The sequence below is a fragment of the Zonotrichia albicollis genome, chromosome 8 (genome assembly GCF_047830755.1).
Source record: "Zonotrichia albicollis isolate bZonAlb1 chromosome 8, bZonAlb1.hap1, whole genome shotgun sequence".
NCBI classification, from domain to species: domain Eukaryota; kingdom Metazoa; phylum Chordata; class Aves; order Passeriformes; family Passerellidae; genus Zonotrichia; species Zonotrichia albicollis.
In genome coordinates this window covers 4,548,456-4,568,682 of record NC_133826.1, presented here as the reverse complement: position 1 = coordinate 4,568,682, position 20,227 = coordinate 4,548,456, and the positions used below count along the sequence as shown (strand labels likewise).

The window sequence follows — 20,227 nt, the reverse complement described above, 5'->3', positions numbered from 1 at the left end:
TGTGGTACCTTGAAAGACCAGGGTACAAAAAACCAGGCAGGTGGATATTCTGAATACATCAAGATAAATAAAGACATGGTATGGGCAGAGCTGGTTTCAGAGATCTGGGAACAGACAGATTTGACATTTCTGCACACAATGCTCTCCTGAGAGGTCCATTCAGCTGAGTTGTTACTGTGCAGTTCTTGGGGTAAGAACCATGTTCTAAAGAGCAAAGTAATCTCCCATCTAAGCCACAAAAGTGGCTTTTATGCAGACTGTGATTCTTCTGCACGACATGTTTCTCCCCATTAAGTTTCCCTCCAAATGCAGAGCTCAATACAAAACTCCCCAGTAAGTCCTGAATTGATAATTTTCCATGGGGATTAGACTTCCCGTTGCTCTGACGACACCAGGCTTCGGAATTAGCTGGGCTGGCCTTGGGAAGAGGATTTCCTACAGACTGCTGCTGAATGCCTCTGCAAACAGGCACAATGACATTAGTGGAACCTCACTGGAGAGAGGCTTTCTGTTTTGTTCAGCTCCCTGTTCCTGCCTACAGCTCTCAGGAATTAATGTAATACAATAATCAGGAACATTAGTTAACGTTTCCCAGCATATATTTCAGGGAATTATACATATTTAATGTGAGGCTCTACAGGGATTAACTAAAAATGCAGCAAAACCATATGCAACCACTGCTAATACACTGTCCTGGTAGCTCTGAATTGCAGAACCACCCTGTGATAAACCATAATAAACAGATGTATGTGGGTTTCCAGAGTGTGGGACTCAGATAAAGGGCAAATCCTCTTTCATGATGTAGGGAAGAACTCTTGGAGTGGCCTGAAGCTGGGATAGCTGGGGATGTCAGTGCTGGCCAAGGGCAGGCAAAGGCACAGCCAAATTATCAAGTGGCACCATCCATCTGCAGCAGCAGCTCTCACTGGAGTAAATAATGAATGTTCTTGCTGGAGCAGCTCACCCCAGCTTGACTTTCTCCTCACACTGTCACTCCTGGACTCAAGGAGACTCAAAGCTTAATGCTGCTTTTGCTGCAGCCCCAGGAGCTGAGCAGGGGTGAAGCTACAGAAGGGGGAGACGCCCTCTCACAGCACCACGTGTTGTTAAGAGAGAACCCCATTATTCCCAAGCGGATCAAAGCTAAGCCACAGTAAGGTTTTTTAAAATCATATTTAATGCACAAAGTAAACTGACTCCTAATGAAACTATTAATTTGGAGCTGAAACTAAACTGAAGATAGGTAAGTCACTGGCAAACCCAGTGGCATTTCTGTACAAAAATGGGAAGGGTTCTCCCACTGCTCTGGATTTGCTCCAGGAGCTCTGTGCTGGAGCACAGAAACCGTATCAGATCGTGTATTTGGGCAATACCAAACAGGAGTGGCAGACAGGGAGAAGATAATGAAACATATTCTTCAAACAGCAACACTAGAGAGTATTTGGATGGAATAACAACGCTCAGCACTCATAAAACTTTGTAGCTCCACTGTTTTTTTGGCAAAATATATTTACTGTATTGAAACAAATCACAGAGCATTCACAGGCAGCCACATTTTCTACGTGTTCTGTAACACAAAGGATGAACAGATCTTCTTTCCCGTCTGTCTGGGTTTAAATGACTTACATTGATGAATAATTTTTAAAACATCAGTATGCCAATGGTAATATGAATGATGATAATTTTCAGATGTTTTTAATTTGCAGTTAGAGATAAAAATACACAAACCCATTTCAATATTTTTTACATGCAGATAATAAACGTGCTTCTTCTACTGATTATCCCATTGATTTAGGGTAGAGACATTCATGTATCATTACATAATTTTATTTAATGATTGTTATGTCTATGGGTAAGATGTCTTATTCCATTTAATATGTTACATCTGACTGAAGGCAAGGGTGGCTTTGATAAAAAAAATGCTCTGCCTAATATGTTGTTAATAATGGCTCAGTTTCCCTATTTGCCCTCAGAATTTGAACACAAAGTAAAATAAGTCTACATTTCTTTCAAGCATGCAGGCAGCTGAAACACACATATTTGCATAAGCTGCAACACTCAGTGAATGGCAAAAGCCATGCAAACCACCAAGCACAAGGAATACACTGCGGAGGATGGAGAGGCAAAACGGAAGAGATGAAAAGGAAAAAAAAAAAATAAACCATGCATCCATGAAAGCAATGGCAGGCACTGGTGGAAGAGTAAGTGAACACCTCAAGGTGTAGAGAAAAAAAGGACAGATACCTACCCCAACCTGTGCTATCTAGCTACCGACCTGTGGACTTATAGTATCACCAGTTGGCTCACCAAAGGGATCACTGTTGGAGGAGGCCTGAGACCCATCAGGCTAGAATACAAGAACATAACACCTTTTTTTCTCAACAATAGAAAGTGAAAAGTCAACAGGAGGTTATTTTCATGCTGTGGGCATAACAAGTACATCCTATCTCATGAAAACCAGGGAGTGAGGCCTCGCCGCTCTCCAAAGCCGTAGCGGTTTCCTACAGCTGCTGCAGGCACCAAAGGGCCTCACCAGTTCCTGCTGGAGCCCAGGCAGGAGCTGCCACAGGCTTCAGAAGGTACTGGATCAGGTCAACCAGAACTGCAAAAGGCCTTGAAAGCCATGTGAAACAGAAAGAGTCCAAGCTTGGGTTATTTTGCACTTTTTGTTGTACTGACCCCCTCTTGTCTTTGGCTCACTCAGGCTCCTCCCTCCCTAAGACACCTGGTCATTGCCTGGATAACATTTCTTGCTTTGGTCCATAAAGGCAAAGAAATCACATATCAAGGGCCAGAACACTGAGGAATGTAGCTAGGCAAGCAACTGGGATGCAAGAATGTGCAAGACAACACCAACCATCATCTTTTAACACACAAACTCTCACATCTTTCTCTGCAGCCTCAGCATGTTTGTTTTACCCCAAACTTCCTTACCATGAGAGAAGTGACTGCTGGTGTGCTAAAGAGGAGATTGGATATGTCTAACATGTACAGTCCTACATGTGAGCTCTGAGTTTGGTTCCTTGTTTGCAGGGTTAGTGCACATCAGCAGAAATGCTGTGCTATCAGCTGTCAAACCCAAAGCAGGACGGGAATTCTGGCTGCAGCTCCCCCACAAGCACCACCCAGCCCTACTGGAAAAGTTGTTCCTGACACTAGACAACAACATTTAATCAGCTTTTATCTTTTCTAGTTAAAAAGGAGACAATGAAGATTTAGAAACCTTCTTGCTACTCACAGCCTCTGGCTCCTCACTTTTGCTTGGGCTTTCAAACCCCTCTTCAAAGAGGTCGTCTGCAGCAGGGTCACTCGTATGAGATGCTGATGATTTGGATGGAGAACTCTGTCTGGGTGCAGGGGTGGGAGCTAAACAAGGATTAAGGCAACAGCAACAATTATTCTGCTGATTTCTTCAAAAAGACACTTCAGCACAAAATTTGCTCACACTTTTACGTCTGTCAACTTTCACTGCCCCTGAGAATCATTCTCTAACAAGGAGCTGCAGGAGGTAAATTTGGGCACGGTTGTCATTATCAATCCCATGTCTTAGATTTCATTTGGAAACTTCCATATTAAGTTTGGCTGCACCTGGCCTATGTGTTTATGAAGCTGGGAGACACCACTACATTAAATTAGGAAAGTGTGAGTCACCTGTCCTGTGGCAGGTAAGTGAAACAGGTCTCTGACTGACCCTAGGTGAATCTCCTTAATTCCTATTTTCAGCATACTGAAAAGGGGAAATCCCCATTGCCATGCTATGAACACCATAAGCTTATCTTACACCTCTCCAATGAATTTCCCCATGTGTCCAACATGTCAAGCTACTAAAATAAATACCCATCCCCTAATTTCTGAGAAGTATGGATGGGACAAAAGTGAAACCAGTTGTAAGGTTGAACGCCATGGGCTTCTGCCAACCAGCTTGCATGTTCCCATCACCAAACAAATATTACAAACATTTAATTTTAGAAATTAAATTTCAGACTGTAGCTGTCTGTCTGTTCATTTCTATGACCTCTTAAGCCAGAGCATGCATGAAGGTTCTCAGTATCTGGGTTGGAATTTTAAGAGACAGAAGTGCTTTGAAGAGCAGTCATGTCTGAGGAAAGGGATGGCTGAAGGCACATAAATACTCACGTGAATTTGTAGATGGTGTCGTGGAAGTCACAGGAGTCAAATTTAACTGAGAGATGTCAAAGTCATCACAATCATCTGCTTCCTGTGCCATCCCAACTTTGTTAAAGTAACTTGAGAAGGCCTCTGAGGTACAACTGAGGGAAGGCTGATCTGGTTTTCTTGATGGCACTGGTGGAGGCTGAGCCATCTGGAAATCTTTAAACATTTCTTTTCCCATTTTCTGTCTGGGCCTGTCTGTCTGCGGACTCGATCTGTTGGAATCGCTCGTGGGCGGGACGGTGGCTATGGGAGCAATGGTACCTTGAAACATGGCTGCTTGTAAAGGCAAAACAGTTTGTGTTGGCATGAAGGCAGTGGGCTGGAACTGGCCAGCCACGGATGGCCACGGCTGCTGGGCGGGAGGGAAGATGCCGGGCTGGCCCCACGCGATGGGCTGTCCTCCCTGCATCACCTGAGCGACTGGAGGCTGGGCACCCATGGCCAGCTGCTGCTGAACGAGGGGCTGCTGTCCCCAGAAGGAGGGCAGGACAGCTCCCATGGCAACATAACCTTTGGGGAATAAAGAGAGCAGGAAGGGGGAAACAGGACGAAAAGTTATAATGGTGTTGTGGCGAGCACGTGGGAAAAGCGACGCGCGATAAATCAGAAACGTGCAGAGCTGCAGCACACTTGGAGAGAAAACTGAGAACACTGAATTCACAGCACAAGTACTCACACTCAGAACCACAGGCTGGGGGACTCTGCAAAGCAATCATCTCAAATTGCATCATAATGCTGCTGCTACTACTACTAATAATAAAAAAATCCAACCCAGATGATTCCAGATTAAAACCCTCACACTTGGTTATTACCCAATTACTTGAGAACATCAAAAAGATCTTGAGCTTCTGCTGCACTAAATACCTATTAACAACAAACTGCTTCAGGTATTAGGCTAACACAACCCCCTCCAGCTGAGGAGGAAATTAATGACTAAAATCAAAATCATAATTGCTTCCTGTCAGACCTGAAGCCTCCTTTAAAGCTACCAAGAGTTTGACTGTGTAGGAATTATAGGATTGGGTGCTTTTTTATTTACAACAACAACAAAGTGCTCTGAAACTAAAACTCCTGTAAAACATTTTACAAATTAAACTACCTAACATAATTATGTTCCACTGATACAAGTACTGTGCTTTACAGATATGCTGTTTCACATTTAAATTCAATACTTACCACTAATACTTTGCATAATGTAATTTCTCTCTCAATTTTAATACTGCTACAGCTTTAAAACTCTCATTTCCAACCTGAGTGTTTCCCCAGTCCTCCTGTAAATATTTGCTTTGCTTTATTTCCAGGCTGTTTTGTAATCACAAATATAAGGGTGGCTGCTATATTGTATAGGGAAAAGCCCAAAACTCAATAAAGTTAAAAAAATAAGGAACTGAACTTTGAGAGACCTAGCTCCTGGGTGGAAGGAGAAGTAGCTCAGATACATTTCTGTTCTAACAGATGTCTAGAGGACATTCCAGGATTTGACAAAGTGCAATCAGATTCTCAGCCTCTGTTTACTGGAGACAGCAGAGGATATTCACTGCTGCCACAGAACCCCCAAAATCTAAACTAAATGCTGTTTCTTCTCTTTCTCCTGTACCTAGAAGTTCTGTTATCCATAGGCTGAACTATGCTTGAATTCCCAGTGACTTTTTGGCTTCTGCTTTAAAAAAATGTAGGCAAATTCAAACTAATGTACTCCCTGCTTTGCCTTGCCCTGAAACACAGACCTCAAAAGCCTTCCCCAATTCCACCCTGCTAAAATCAATGCCCCAAGTACTGAAATGCACACCAGTGCTGGGCACTGATCCCCAAATCTGGTTCCAGGCTTTAATTTCAGTGCATTCCTTACCTGAGGGTACGGCAGCAGTGCTGAAAGGTACAGAACCAAACATGTCTGTACTAGCAGGGAGTGACTGGGATGAAGATGGGATAAAGGCATCACCTGGAGTAGCAGGAGTCTGCAGGGAGACAGGCAGAAAACACAAGGGTGAGGTATCAGCTGCAGCTCCTGCTGTCACATCACCTGGAGCTCTAAAAATCCAGGTTTGGAGTGAAGAATGAGAAAGAAGAAAGAATAGAAATAAAAGTAAAGAAAGGAAAGAAGCAATAGAAATAAAAGTATTGGAATTTGCTGGGGATGGGAGAAAAAGAAAGAAATGGAGAAGCTTTCTATCAGAGGAAAAAAAATTAAGGTGAAATTTGTCTGGAATACATCACAACCAAAATATTAACATAATTTCTTTCTCCAGAACATAGAGACTTGTGATTTTAGATGTTAGGTGACAAAAGGGAAAGTGACCAAGGCATTAACTTTTAAGTTATTACTAACAATTAAGGTAAATGAAATATCTGCAGGATTTATGGAAAACTGAATAAATATTTTTTCTAATTAACCAACAAGACCAGAATCATAGGTCTACATTAAAGGAGAAGCCAAATCCAACTGAGTAAGCTGAGGAAGAGCAGAAAGGCCTTTGAACATCTAGTCTCAGACACGATCCAGAACATACTGGAGATCTGAAGCTCCTGACCTCACAGCACCTGAAGTTTCTCTATATAATATATAATATAATATAATATAATATAATATAATATAATATAATATAATATAATATAATATAATATAATATAATATAATATAATATAATATAATATAATATAATATAATATAATATAATATATAATATCTCTATATAATAATATATAATTTCAGCTATATTTCCTGAAAATATTTTTTAGCATCACAACCTTACCTGAGTGACTGAGTATATTCACACTTCCCTACAGCTTAATGCAAGGCTCTAAAGCTTTATATGAAAATTTTTTGTTATCTTATAATGCTGAAAAACACGTTGAGACATTATTTTTTGTCCTTAAAATACATCCAGTCCTTTCTCTATGTCTTTCCTTCCCTCCTTTAACAGCAGTTCTGGGATCTGTGCTTGGTGGATCCTGAGACATGAAATGTGAGGCTGTAACTGGATCTTCTGCAGAGCAGTGAGAGTACAGTGCAGCATTTCCCTCTGACAAACACAGGGAAGCAGATCTGCAGCTCGGGTTGCACCCTATGTGACACTTAACACCACAGCAGAAACATAAAAATCAAAGGTATTTTTGCACATCCTTGTGAAGCAAGGACTGCACGTTCAATTTACTTCACTTTTATTTTCCTGCAACCTAAAAACTACTTTGAAATCCTCCCCACTGGAATGGATGAGGACACAAATTGTAAATGTGCTCAATAAATGTGCTGAAAATGGCATGCAGGAAAAACACAGTGCAGTTTCCCTGGGTACTCACTGGGGGAGAGGTTACATCAGGAGGAGTGGACATGTCCCCAAAAAGCTCTAGTTGGGTAACAGCCTGTAAAGAGAAAAAATAATTCCATTTATCTTTTGAGGAGAAGAAACTATGAGTTAAGTAGTTACAACTTGCAAAGTTAACTGGTAACAGCAAACAAGATAAACCTCCCCAAAATCCTGCAGGCTTCAACTGTGAAGTCCCACATGGAGGAAGCACACAGGCTCAAGCTGTGGGATTTTAATATTCCTAATGGACCCAAGCAGCCAACAACTCACTGTAAAACAACTCTGTAGGGAATTCTCCAAAGTGAAAAAAAATATGAATAAAACATGAAACAACTATCCAGAACAGGACTGGATGCATTACTGCTGTGCCTTTAACATCAGTGAGCTCCAAGCATGATTTATGGCCAGTCCTTTTCCCTGGCTCCTCTTCTAAAGCCTCACTTCAAGGTCTTACAGCATGGCAGCAGCATGGAGTGCCAGCAGGATACAAAGGGAAGGATTTTAAAGTGCTGCCTGATTTCCCCTTGCCCATGGGACAGGTGTGACCTGGATAAGTGGACTTGAAGGAGGATGCACAACTGGGTTATTGTGAGTTTGTGGCTGTACATTTAATTCTTGTTAGAAATATTTCCTTGGGATGCCCTTCACTGGGAGCTCAAAACAGGTCACCCATGCAGGCCTGGCTAACTGGACCAGAAGAGAAAACACACTTTATTATCAGAAGCAACTTGAGTGGCTGCATAATCAAAGCTCCTTCACGTGTTCTAGAGCAACTTCACTGCCTCCCACCCACCTGCAAGTGAGTTCAGCTGGAGTTCAGGGACCTTAAAGCACAGATCCCTCAGAGCTCTGCAGGAAACCTAAACCACATCCACGCCCCTTATCAGGGTGGAAAACTTTGGTGGGAGCCCAGAATTTTTTCTTCTCACTACCTTTCTCACTGGTTTTCCCAGTGTCACACCCACAAGATGTGGGAAGGCACAATGCTCATTATGAGCAAGATTTAATGCAAATCTTAGTTTAGCTGGTTGAATCTCCTCCCCATCTTAGGCACATAAACCTTGGATCCTGCTGTCACACAGACAGGTTTGACATTCAGCTGAGTCTTGTCCTGCTAAAGCAGCCCCTGAATGCTTTGGACAGTAACCAGACTGGCAGGTCAGGCTTTACAGCCTTCCAAGAGACCAAGATCACCCCAAGAATTTTTCCTGCCTTTAACCTCCCATTAAAAATTATCCCTTAAGGAGCAAGACTACACATATCGATAATTTATACATTTTTTTCAATCCACTCTCTATTATCACACAAAAAAAGCAACATCACAATCAGTTAGAACTGAAATTTGTCTAAGCAGCTCTGTTGATTCTCAGCTTCATGTCATGAATTATCTCACATATTCTCACATTATGTTTTATATTAAAATAATCACATTGCTTTTGTGCTATTTTCTTCTTATGGGCTTAGATATCCCTTTAAGTATCTGCATGGAAATGCAGAAGGGAAAAAGAGGGAAAGGTACACCAATTTTATGCTCTGTTCAATTCCAATGTAGGAAAATACGGCCAGGAATAGCTTTAGAAAAAAAAAACTTAAACAAGCAACAAACCCAGCCTAACCCACTCCCTTCTGCAGTGTGCACAAACACATCAGGCAAGGGCTGTTAAAATGCCCAGGAAAGTGGAATAATGACAACAGCAGCACTCGTTTGGAAATCACTTCAAGCCTCCTGTAGGCACTCCTGACTCAAGAGGTGTCAGGTGACACTGAAATACTCCAAGAGCCACTTTCTCCTCACTCTCCAAACTGCTTGTTTAGCAGCACCCCAAACCTGCCCTTCTCCTGCCCCCCTTGGGAACCACTCACTGTTTGCTCCCAAGGAACATTTGTGTCCTTTCCATGAGCAGATGAGCAAGCCAGGGAGGATGGGGAAGGGCAGGGCACACTCAGCTGTGTGCAAAGTTACACATTTATTTTTTCTGGTGGAAAAAATAGCATAGGTTTCACAGGAATAGTGGGAATTGATAGTCAGTATACTTTTGAACTCTGGATTATATGACATGCATCTGAAAGGTGGTAACTCAGATCCCAGTGCCTCCATACTCCTGGATAATGGGAATAGTAATACTTTTCAGAGTGCTTCAAGGTGATGGATCTTTGGATATTCTTCACAGATATAATTCTGTTAAAGCTCTGCACACACATTTCTAAACAGGCAGCTGGAGAGAGTGATAGGAAAGTCAACAGCACTTTGTTATAATAAACCCTCACTCACAATATTCCCCAGGAAAAAGAAATACATTTACAGGGGAATTATTTTTTACAGAATATCAACCTCATATACAAGAGGAGCTACAGAACCACATCAGAGAATGTAAACACAAATTCAGTGGGAGCAACACCTTCATTTACTGACTGGAGCTTTGAAGAGCAACCCTTGGAGGTGCATTTTAAAGTCCCAAATGGTTCAGGAGTCTTTTTTCTACTTCTTCAGTTCTCAGCCTGAATAAATGAATGCATCTTCCCTGACACAGAGCTGCCTTTATCTACTTGCAGCACATGAGATCCTGGACACCAAGCACTTATCTTTTATTTCGGTGATTTCACTGTCACTACAGAACTGATTTCACCCCTTATGCTTCATTAAGATTATTCACATCTGATATTAGCTACGTTCCAGTGAAGTTAATCCCAAGCTGAACATTTTCCAATTGCATTACTCCTATAGATGATTTCAGCTATATTTCCTTAAAATATTTTTTAGCGTCACAACCTTACCTGAGTGACTGAAACAAGATTTTCATCAATGTCCAGCAATAAGTTTCCATTCTCCAGCTGTAAAGCATGATTTATGAAATGAGATGAATGATTTATGAAAATGACATGAATTTCTGAGCATGAAAATGATAACCTCCATAATTATTGACTTCAGCATTGAAATGAAAACCCTTTCCATCTTGCTGTGAGCACAGATCTGAAATCAGGCAATCAAAACAGTGAGTCTGAATGCTGCTGGGATGTGGGGCAAACATACATTTCTGCTAAATCTCATCTTCTGGTGTATAAAGCAATTTTACCACTTGTGACACACCTATTTATTTTCCTAAATATTTATTAATTCAGCAGTAAGCATACCCAGTGAGCTCTGATCCTGCTTACATTAATGGAACTTTTCCCTGGCTTGGTGAAAGAAGGGATTTAACATCCTCAGGGGAAAAAAAGAATGATTGAGTTGTGGAAGACAAAAGCTGTAAAACCAAGTATCTACATAAAAAAACACACATTTCTCTAACTAGGGGAACTATAACATCAATGTAAACATAATTAGGGTAATTATTTTCTCTTCATAGCAATTTTGAAATTTACATGAGTCAATTCACGTTGTATTGAAATCTATAGTTTGTATGTAAATATATGTAGGATATATTATTATTTATTATTATTTATATATATTATTATTTATAATAATATATAAATACTAATATATATATATATATACATATATATATATATATATATATATACATATACTGCCCTCACATCTGTACATATCTATATCCATCCACACACTCAGTACATATTATCACTTCAGAAGGCTAAATTTCATGTAACATTGATTGTAGTGTTGGAGACTTCATTTCTGCAGACACAAACAACAGCAGGCTGTGAAAATTAAGATGACTGAGAAGCTTCATACAGGTTACGAGTCAGTAATTCCATGTCACTTAAAAATCTCACAAACAGCCTAGAATGTTTTCCCCCACCTCATCTCATTACAAAGCTGAAGAAAAGAGAAAATAAAAGAGTGGCAAAGGCAAAGCCAAAGCACCATAATGTCATTGTGCACAATCAGGAGCAGATACAGTCCTGCACCTTCCTGCAGCTGACCCTGTGTCCCCCCAGCTCCAGGAGAGGAAAGTGTGAGCAAAGCTGTGTCCATTCACTCAAAGAACTCCAGAGACTTTGAGAACACTCTTCAAATGACAGCAGAATGCTTTTTTCAGAGTTTTGGCCAGCAGTTCATCACTTTGTGCTCTGACAGCTACCCTGTCTGCCCCCCACCCTCCAACACCAGAAGCCTGGAGAGATGCTGCAGCTCCTGCTCCTTCTTCAGGTGAGGATTCCTGCACAGAGTGGTGCAAAAGCTTGCTTTAATTCTCCCAAAAGGCTCCCAAGGGGGCTGGATGTGAAACCCCCTCCAGCTCAGCCAGCGGGAGCTCACCAGCCCCTCACGAGCAGGATGGGGAGGAGGAAGGACAATTAATCCTTGCAGCACAGTGACATTAATCCTGTCATGAAAGCTCCATCTTCCTAGACAGGCAGGTGAGATATCCTGTAAATCTTTCCAACACAAAATATGCAAATCTGGTCCTTAAAGCAGCAGCACCACTGCAAGCCAGGAGCAGTCTGAGACCATTCCAAGCCTATAGCAAAATTACTTGTGACACTTTTTACTATTCACTAAAAAATAACTTATTGTCCAGGATCTGGAGAAAACTCTAGAGTGCACAACAATGGTAATCACAGAACATCCTGAGCTGGAAGGCACCCATAAGGATAAGAGACAAGTGAGCTGCAGCTTAAATAAACCACATAAAACTGATCCACTCCAGTACTCCCTCTGATCACCAAGTCCTCTGAAAAACATCTTTTCTAAGCAATGCAGAAGCTCAGAATTTTAAAGAGAAATCTAAAACAGGGCTCTTGTGCTCCCATGAGTGTGAAGCACCTTCTTCCTTCAGTCCCATACACATATCAAGACAGAATACCCAACCTCTGCTACTCAGTCTGTTTTTCACCAGCAGCAAGGGATCCACACTGACATATGGCACGAGAAAACCTGCTTAATACTGCTGTACTTTTGCACACAAGATGATAAAATAGTATCTCACAAAACGTGGTTTTGTAATCTCAGAGAATGGAGGAAAGATGGTGCTTAAAAGCATGAAAAAAACCCCATGGTAATTAACTTGTACTCTGCTACACAGCTCAACAAGAAAAAAGAGTATGAAGGATACTAAATATAGCAAATAAGCAGCAATTAGTAATTAACCTTTGAGCTGGGTATTAGCTATTCAACTCCTTTAAGGCAGCGGAGTGGTTTACATTTGGTTTCTTGCACTCAGGGCAAGTGCTCCACCACACAGCCCAGCAGACCAAAGAGGAATCACCCAACCACAGCCTCTCTGCATCTCCAATTCCCTTTTCCTGACATGGATTTTACATGGAAGTCTAATGACAAGTCAAACGGTTGGTCACACTAAAGATTTTCTATCTTATTTCAGCTGAACATGTAAAGATTTGGCTATGACAAATAACTTTTCTGATGGTTCAAATGGTTATTGCAGCTCAGCAAAGCCCCAGTTGTTTGCACCTTACACCACAACTGTTGATATTGCTACAAGCTCCACGAGCTGCAAGCAGCTTGCTAATTAGCCACCATTCATTCTAAAAAAAACAATTAGAACCACAGTGAAGGAGCATGTCAGCATCAGGACTAAACCCATCATCAGTCAAACCACGTCTGGTAGGTTGAGACATCCCAAAAACATCCCACAGACATTGTTTTCCTGTAAAACTACTGCTGAATTAATGAAGTGGCATGGGAACTCAACAAAGAACTGCTCAATTACTTCCCAATTAAAAAGAATACACAGAAGAATGTGTGTCAAGAAAAAATTGTCAATGTTTTTGCAACATTCAGCTTCCTGCAGATCCCAAAGATCCTCAAATGCCATGACCTTTCCCAGTTACAGACTGCTGTCACCATCCCAGATTCACGGAGGTACAGATGAGCACAACCCTTTCATTTTAAGGCTGCTGTGAACATTTCTTTGTGGAACCAGGAATGGTTTGGGGTGGAAGGGACCTTGAAGCTCATCCAGTTCCACCCCTGCCATGAGCAGGGACATTTTACCATCAGATCAGGCTGCTCAGAGCCCCACCCAACACTTCCAGTGATGGAGGCAATTCCCAACCAGCGCGGGTCATGGCAGCAACATGAGCTGCCATGAAACCACTGATGGATTTTTACCCAAAATCCTGGCATTTTGAGAATCTGACATTGCACAGGGTAAAAATCCATGGGACATGGGAATTCTCCTGTTTAAATTTCGTCTTTTCAGTTTGACAAAGTAACTCTGAGTTAGTGATCATGACCATTTTCCTTCAGGGAATTCTCCTGAAGCCACAAACCCAAGCCCTGGGTGTGATGTACCCAATTACAGGGCAGCCTTGAGCTTCACTGCATTCCCAACTGTCCAGGTGCCTTTGTTTGGTGAGTGGGAAGGCCTGGATGTGCTAGTTAAACATCCTGTTAGTCAATCCTGCACAGCTGAAGAATTGGGACTGTGGGATATAATTGACATCCCAGATTACTGAGGCATGTTGAGGGAATTGAATTGCTCCACTGTTGCTCAATAGCTTCCGTTAAATTAAGGAACTCTTCATATGATCAAAACAGACGCTTACTCATCTGTTTATTTTCTCTTCATTTGCTGGGAACTTAATTCTGAATTCCCTGTGTACTTGGGGTATTTACTCTTATAGGAAATGGTATTTAAAATGCTTCAATTACCACTTTTCTCTGACAGACTCTAATAAATCAAGAGACCACCAGAGTGACTCCAGGTTGGAGCCAGGCCCACACTGCTCCCAGGCTACACATTCCCAAGATAATGAAATTCCCAGGCACAGAGGGTGCTGGTGAACACATGAAAGAACTTCATCACATCAGGTTGATGATGCTATAAACTGGGAAGATTATTAGGGAGGAGGACCTGGCTTCTGCTTCCTCTGCCACTGAAGTTTTTATTAAGGAATTAACCAGAAAATATCCCAGAAAAAGATAACTCAAGAAAAAAAACCCCAAAACCAAAAACTGGCTGGACAGGGCTTGGAGCAACCTGGTCTAGTGAAAGTGTTCCTGCTGAAACAGATCTTTAAGGTCACTTCCAATCCAAATCTTCTTATGATTTTCATTCTATGATTCTGCCTAAAAAACAAAGGCCCACCAAATCATCAATCCAGGCCACAAGACATTGTCCCAACAAACTAATACATTTCCCAGTCTTTGCAACAAGTAGCTGTACCTGTTAAAAATGCACGTCCCACACTGCACTATTAAACCTCATCCATGGGGTTTAATTGGGTGTGACTAAATCAGGACATTGGAACACAGGTGTCTCTTTCAGCAAATGTAAATAAAACTGGACAGTTTTCCCAGCACAGATGGCCAGAGACCAGGACTGTGCACTCCCTCTCTCCTCATGTCTGAGAATTTGATCCTGGAAGCCTGACTGGGGAGGCTGAAGTCAACATCAGCAGCCTGCAAGCTGTTTCTGCAAAGCCACTGTAGGACTGTTGGGGGCAGGATGGTCGGGATGGATGGAGAGCAGAGATCTCTGAAGCCAGGTTGTGGAATTTGTGGTTTACTGCAAAGGGCCTGGGTGCAGGGCCCTGCTGGGAGCTGCCAGCCACAGCTGGAGCAGGCCCGAGAGAAGAGAGGGGTAGAGAGGGTGAGAGGGGGAGAAAGTAAGGGAGTAAAAAAGGTAAGAGAGTCAAAAGGGTAAGAGCAGGAAAAGGTAAGAGCATAAAAGGGTGAGAAAGTAAAAGCGTAAGAGAGTGAGGTTCCCATTACAATACAATAAATCTTCTGTGTTGAATATCCTAATTCTCACTAACCAATCTAGTACAAGATACAAATCCTGTAGCATTTCCATACAGCCTATAAGAATCAGTACATTACCATACTGTGCTACATTTTAAACCATAAAATCCTCTTTGGGCCCTTCTGCCAAGCTGGCAGGGTCTGCTCTGACCCTTGGGCCTGTCTGCAAGCAGAGGGAATTGTTTCATCAAAAGGGGATTACCTTCAGCTGGCCACATCATTGTTTTCCAGTTGTTCAGTAACTGAGGTATCTCAAAGCTTGCTTTCACTTCAATCTCGCTTATAGTTTCTATATTCTCAAAATCTTTTGCCAGGCAATCATATTTACAAGGCTTTCCTGTTTCCTCTTCCCCAACAAGCCACATCTGGGAGAAGCCAGCTGTGGGAATGGCACTGCAATCCCAGCCAGAATCAAAGCTGAGCTTTCCCAAACACACCAGAAAGGTCTTGTGGCTTCTAAACCCGAGTGTGCTCAGGTCCAGCTTCATCTGCTCCTCCCACACCATGTCCTAAAACGTGGAATTCCTCCCTGTGTTCCAGCCTGGTCTGATATTCCCCACACACCTGGCACCAACCCAATGCCTGCCTGCACTGTGAGGCAGCACCTCTGATGCCTTGGATCTTTACACAGCAGTGAGATGAGCTGTTTGAAAGCCTTCATGAAATTGTTAAGCAGAGAATTTAGACACTTTGATGAGCAGAGAAGGTTTTATTGTGACGTGACTGACAGTCTCTGTGAAGGGTATTTTACAGGCTGACTCATTACTAAAAACACCGTGACAGGTAGAACTTGATGTGGATGTTTAATGGGGAGACGAAGGGAAATTATGACAATAAGAGATCATTAAACATTTTCCTTTTTTAGAACAGTTAATTTCAAACACAGAACTAGAATTTTTAAGTGGAGCATGCACCACTTAACAGAAGAATTTAGGGTAAGCCTGCTTTCTTTGTCTTGATGTCTAGTCTCAGTGAATGGGGAATGGGAGAATTGGTCCAAGGACAGAGCAGAGAGAAAATAAGAATGAATTCAAGAAATGTGAGTTAATACAGAGGAAGGGAGAGGTACTGGGAGGGAACTGAATTCCAGGGAAAGTGTGTGTCTGGAGCTCAGCTGAGGAAAACCATGAGAGAGCAGTATTTGCTGGGAAGGGATGCAGCAGAGAGGTGGGGAAACACCAGAATTACATTGAGTAAGCAAATCTTTCCATCCCAATGTCAGAGCAGTGACTTGGCAAGCAGCCACTGCTGATAATTGAGTTCAGTGGGTCCGTTCCAATCCTGGGATGAGGCTCATTCCTTTCTGCCTCATTTGCTCCGTATTTACATTATTTGATATCAGAGATCATGAGGAGCCAGGCCATAAAGCACTCTGACACCTGCTGACAAACGGCCTCACAATAGCACAGCATTGTTAAACACATGAATACACAATTTTGAACTCTCCTGCTCCTCCCTGGCAGCACCAGGGAGATGCTTCACACCTTCTGCCTCAGTAGGATCCCCTATCCATGAAGAAATATTTGCCAAAATGGTTCTGGTACCTTAGGAAGCTGTACCTTACTGAAAATCAGTGTGAATTACACTGCCCAGTTTCAAAGCAGCCTCTGAAATGGGGATTCTGCCCTCAAGCCTCCACACTATCTCAAGCTGCACCAAGGGAGTTACAGGCTAGAATTAAGGAGGAAGTTTTTCACAGAAAGAGTGGTCAAATACTGGAATCATCTACCCAGGGAGGTGGTGGAGTCACCATCCCTCGATGTGTTTAAAAAAGACTGGATGTGGCACTTGGTGCCATGATCTAGTTGAGGTGTTAGAACACGGGTTGGACTCAGTGATCTTAAAGGTCTCTTCCAACCTAGAAACTCTGTGATTCTGTGATCTCACTCCACCTAAGCCTAATGTTTAGAAGCCATCATGTCAGCAGTTCATGTAAAATTCATCTTCAGCCACCAAAGAACCACGTGCAGTTGTACATTTGTTTCCACCTGAGAGGAACACGTCCTGCAGATGGGAGGAATTCCACAGCATCAGAGAATCACTGAATGGTTTGAGTTGGAAGGGGCCTTAGAGATCATTTTATTCCAATCCCCTGCCATAGGCAGGGAATTCTCCCCCTGGAGCAGGTTGTTCCAAGGCCAATCCAACCTGAGAAATGGCCAATTCTCTCCACTGAGACAAGGCTGGATGACACCTGGATGACCACTTCAGTATCCCTAAACCTGCCTGGGAACACACCAGAGGAAAACAATTCCAAGATGGAAACTCCATCTCTGCCCAAGGACTTTGAGCAATTCAGCCTAAATTCAACCAAAACTTGCTGCATTGTTATTGAGAACTGAATGTATCATCAGCAGAGAGAATTCATGGTGCCTGAAACCTATCAGGAGCCACAAAAAAGTTCCTCACTTGGTTCATCCATTATGAAATTACTGAAAGCAAGACCTCCTTGCTTTCAGTAATAAAGGAAGTGTCCTTACATGTTTAAAGCGAGTACATGAGCTTGATTATTTGCCCTCAGATTGAATTTTAGAGGTTTATATAATAATGACAGCTATAAATTGAAAACAAAATTATGGCAAGTGTCTCAATGACAGAAAGTCTCACGTGTGGAAGGGTGAGCAATAAATCAGATGGGCAGTGGAATATTAAATTGCTAATTTTAAGAGCTATTGCTCTTTTTTTTAATACATACTAGTATAAAAAGGTGACAAAGGATCTCAGCTACCTCTTTCTCCCTCTTCGCCTTTTCTTCATTAATTAATGTACAGAAGTTGATTACAGAAAAAGCTTCAATCCCTTTAAATTTAAACATGAACTAGCAAAAAAAAAAAAAGGTGCAACCAGCTTCATGGAGATGGCAGATTAAATGAATTTGATGATTACAGAGTAGGTTCCATGACTCCTATATCTCATATCTGCTATTTGCAGGATAGAGTAGTACCAGTGTCTGCAGATATGATTGCAAGCACTGCACACCCAGCCACACTGCAACAACCTAAATTACACACTGTACCCTGAGTGAAATTGAAGCATCACTGAAGGGATAATAAGAGAGTCACAGAAAAAGCGCAGCAGAAAAATTGTACCGCTGAACTATATGAAAAGCTACACGAGAAGTAAGTGAAAAATCAACTGCTACTCCATGCCCACAAATCCCTCAATCAGTGATGCAATGTGAGTTATTTCACCAGATTTCTGCAGGCAACATGAAGATTCCTCCCCACTCCTACTGGCTCATGGTGAAATGTTTTTGGCAGGGTTGGTTTGTTTGGCTGTGCAAAGCCCAGAAGTGTCACAGTCCAGGTCCCCATTCAGCTCCTTCACAGCATTTTTCTTTTTTTATTCCACGTCTTGGTGGCTGTGCAAGTCATCACATCCTGGTGCAAAAAAATCTCCTTCTCTTGAACACAGGCATCTTCCCCATGTTTCTCCCACTACAATTCTGAAATTCTGAAATTCTTTTCCTTACTTTTTCTCCACTTTCACACAGATACTCAGAAATACTAATTTTTTGGGGTAACCAAAGCAATCCAAAAATTTCTTGAGGCATTTATATCACAACTTTATATAGAACAGCATAACCCACCCTTCAGCAAACACACACCTTGTTCCAAGGCATCTGTCACTTCTCTCAAACACTTGTAACCATTCTTTGCATATTTTAGGAATAAATGCTGCACCATTTCAAAATGCCAATACACAGAATGGGAATGGTGCTTTTTGCCTACAGCAGCATATTACCCCTATTTTTTAAATATTTTCCTGCCCAAGCAAGGTACAGGACAGAAAAAATTGAGCTGAATTAAGCTTAGTTTCCAGCACTTAGAGCACTACAGAAACAATACATATTTGGGTATCAGAGGAACCCTTCAAAACCAGGCAGCACCTCAGGCATTAACAGGCAGAAGGCTTGCTGTCAACTCCCAACCACAAATAACACATTCACAAATGGTGACTTGCCTAAAAATGAGTTAGAAAAGACAGAAAGGAGATTCAGGCAATGAATGGAGATGGATGTAAGTGGCATCACAGTCCCCACCAACCCATAACGTATCACTGACAAAAGTCACACCATGAAGAAATGTATTAAATGTTACAGACAATAATAAAAGCCACAGAAGCTAAAAATCTCACTTCCTTTACTGTATATAAATAGGGGAGATACTTACACTTACAGGTTGACTTTTTGGCACATCATAAACACCTTCCTTCTTTTGGCTGGTAGGAACCTGCAACAGCAAAGGAAAACTGAGGTCACTACAAAAGCAGCTTGGATGAAAAACTGAAAACAGCAACTGCTATTTATGCACAGGGTGTACCTAAATGAGTAGTTTATTTAATACTAATTTTTAGTATTAATGAAATCAATGATGATTCCCTTCTTATCCAAGTAGGACCATTAATGGAGAAAATACTGAAGAAATAAAACACCTATCTGAATTTTCTACAGCCCAGCAGTGTTCAGGAAGGAGATTTCCATCCTCAGATGATTGTGGTTATATGAAGTCCAGGCGCACTTGGAACTCCTTCCTACTTAAATGGTTGTTTTTTCTTTATCTTGGGGTTTAAGAGATGGGCAATGGAAGTTATGGTCAGGTGAGTTCATCATCTCCCCCAGAGACACAGAGCAGAGTTACCAAGGTGAGGGTAAGAGATGTTTTTACCTTGTGTCAGATTTCTCCCTCACAATTCATTTAATCTTTAAAAAGAGTCCTAATATTGCAGTGATGGGGCCTTGTGGTTGCTCTATGAAATATTTGGTTATAATGCTGCAATTTTCCTAAGGAATTTTGAAGCCTGACACGGGAGAGGTGGGCAGGGGACAATGCACTTAAAACTCTGTGTGAACCTTTATTTGAGCCACCAGTCATGATTTATACCCAGGGGATTCTTTTATAACCTGCTGATGCAGACTCAGCTGCTCTGTAGTACTGGGCTGTGCTCACCCAAGGACCACTTGTTTGCATATTTATAATTTCTATAATTTGTGATTATGCTTCCTTTCCTCCTTGGATGCACTGAGTGTCCACTGAAAATGGCAAAAGCAAAAAGAACAGCAACCTGTTCTCATCAG

At 41.9% G+C, this 20,227-nt stretch overlaps 1 protein-coding gene across 19 annotated transcripts in view; it reads right to left on the bottom strand.

Annotated features, from left to right (window-relative positions):
• Positions 1–20,227, bottom strand: part of DAB1 (DAB adaptor protein 1) — a 411,090-nt gene that overhangs the window by 6,634 nt on the left and 384,229 nt on the right. For 11 of the 19 annotated variants that reach the window (XM_074545715.1, XM_074545714.1, XM_074545722.1 and 8 more), the window contains 7 exons: positions 19,323–19,382; positions 10,260–10,316; positions 7,477–7,539; positions 6,026–6,134; positions 4,138–4,686; positions 3,239–3,366; positions 2,249–2,347 (listed from right to left, as the gene is read on the bottom strand). In XM_074545715.1, the coding sequence (XP_074401816.1) occupies positions 2,264–2,347; positions 3,239–3,366; positions 4,138–4,686; positions 6,026–6,134; positions 7,477–7,539; positions 10,260–10,316; positions 19,323–19,382 (1,050 nt within the window). In that variant the 3' untranslated portion in view covers positions 2,249–2,263. The remainder of the gene's footprint in view (positions 1–2,248; positions 2,348–3,238; positions 3,367–4,137; positions 4,687–6,025; positions 6,135–7,476; positions 7,540–10,259; positions 10,317–19,322; positions 19,383–20,227) is intronic. The other 8 variants (XM_074545723.1, XM_074545718.1, XM_074545726.1 and 5 more) reach the window with 4 other exon arrangements.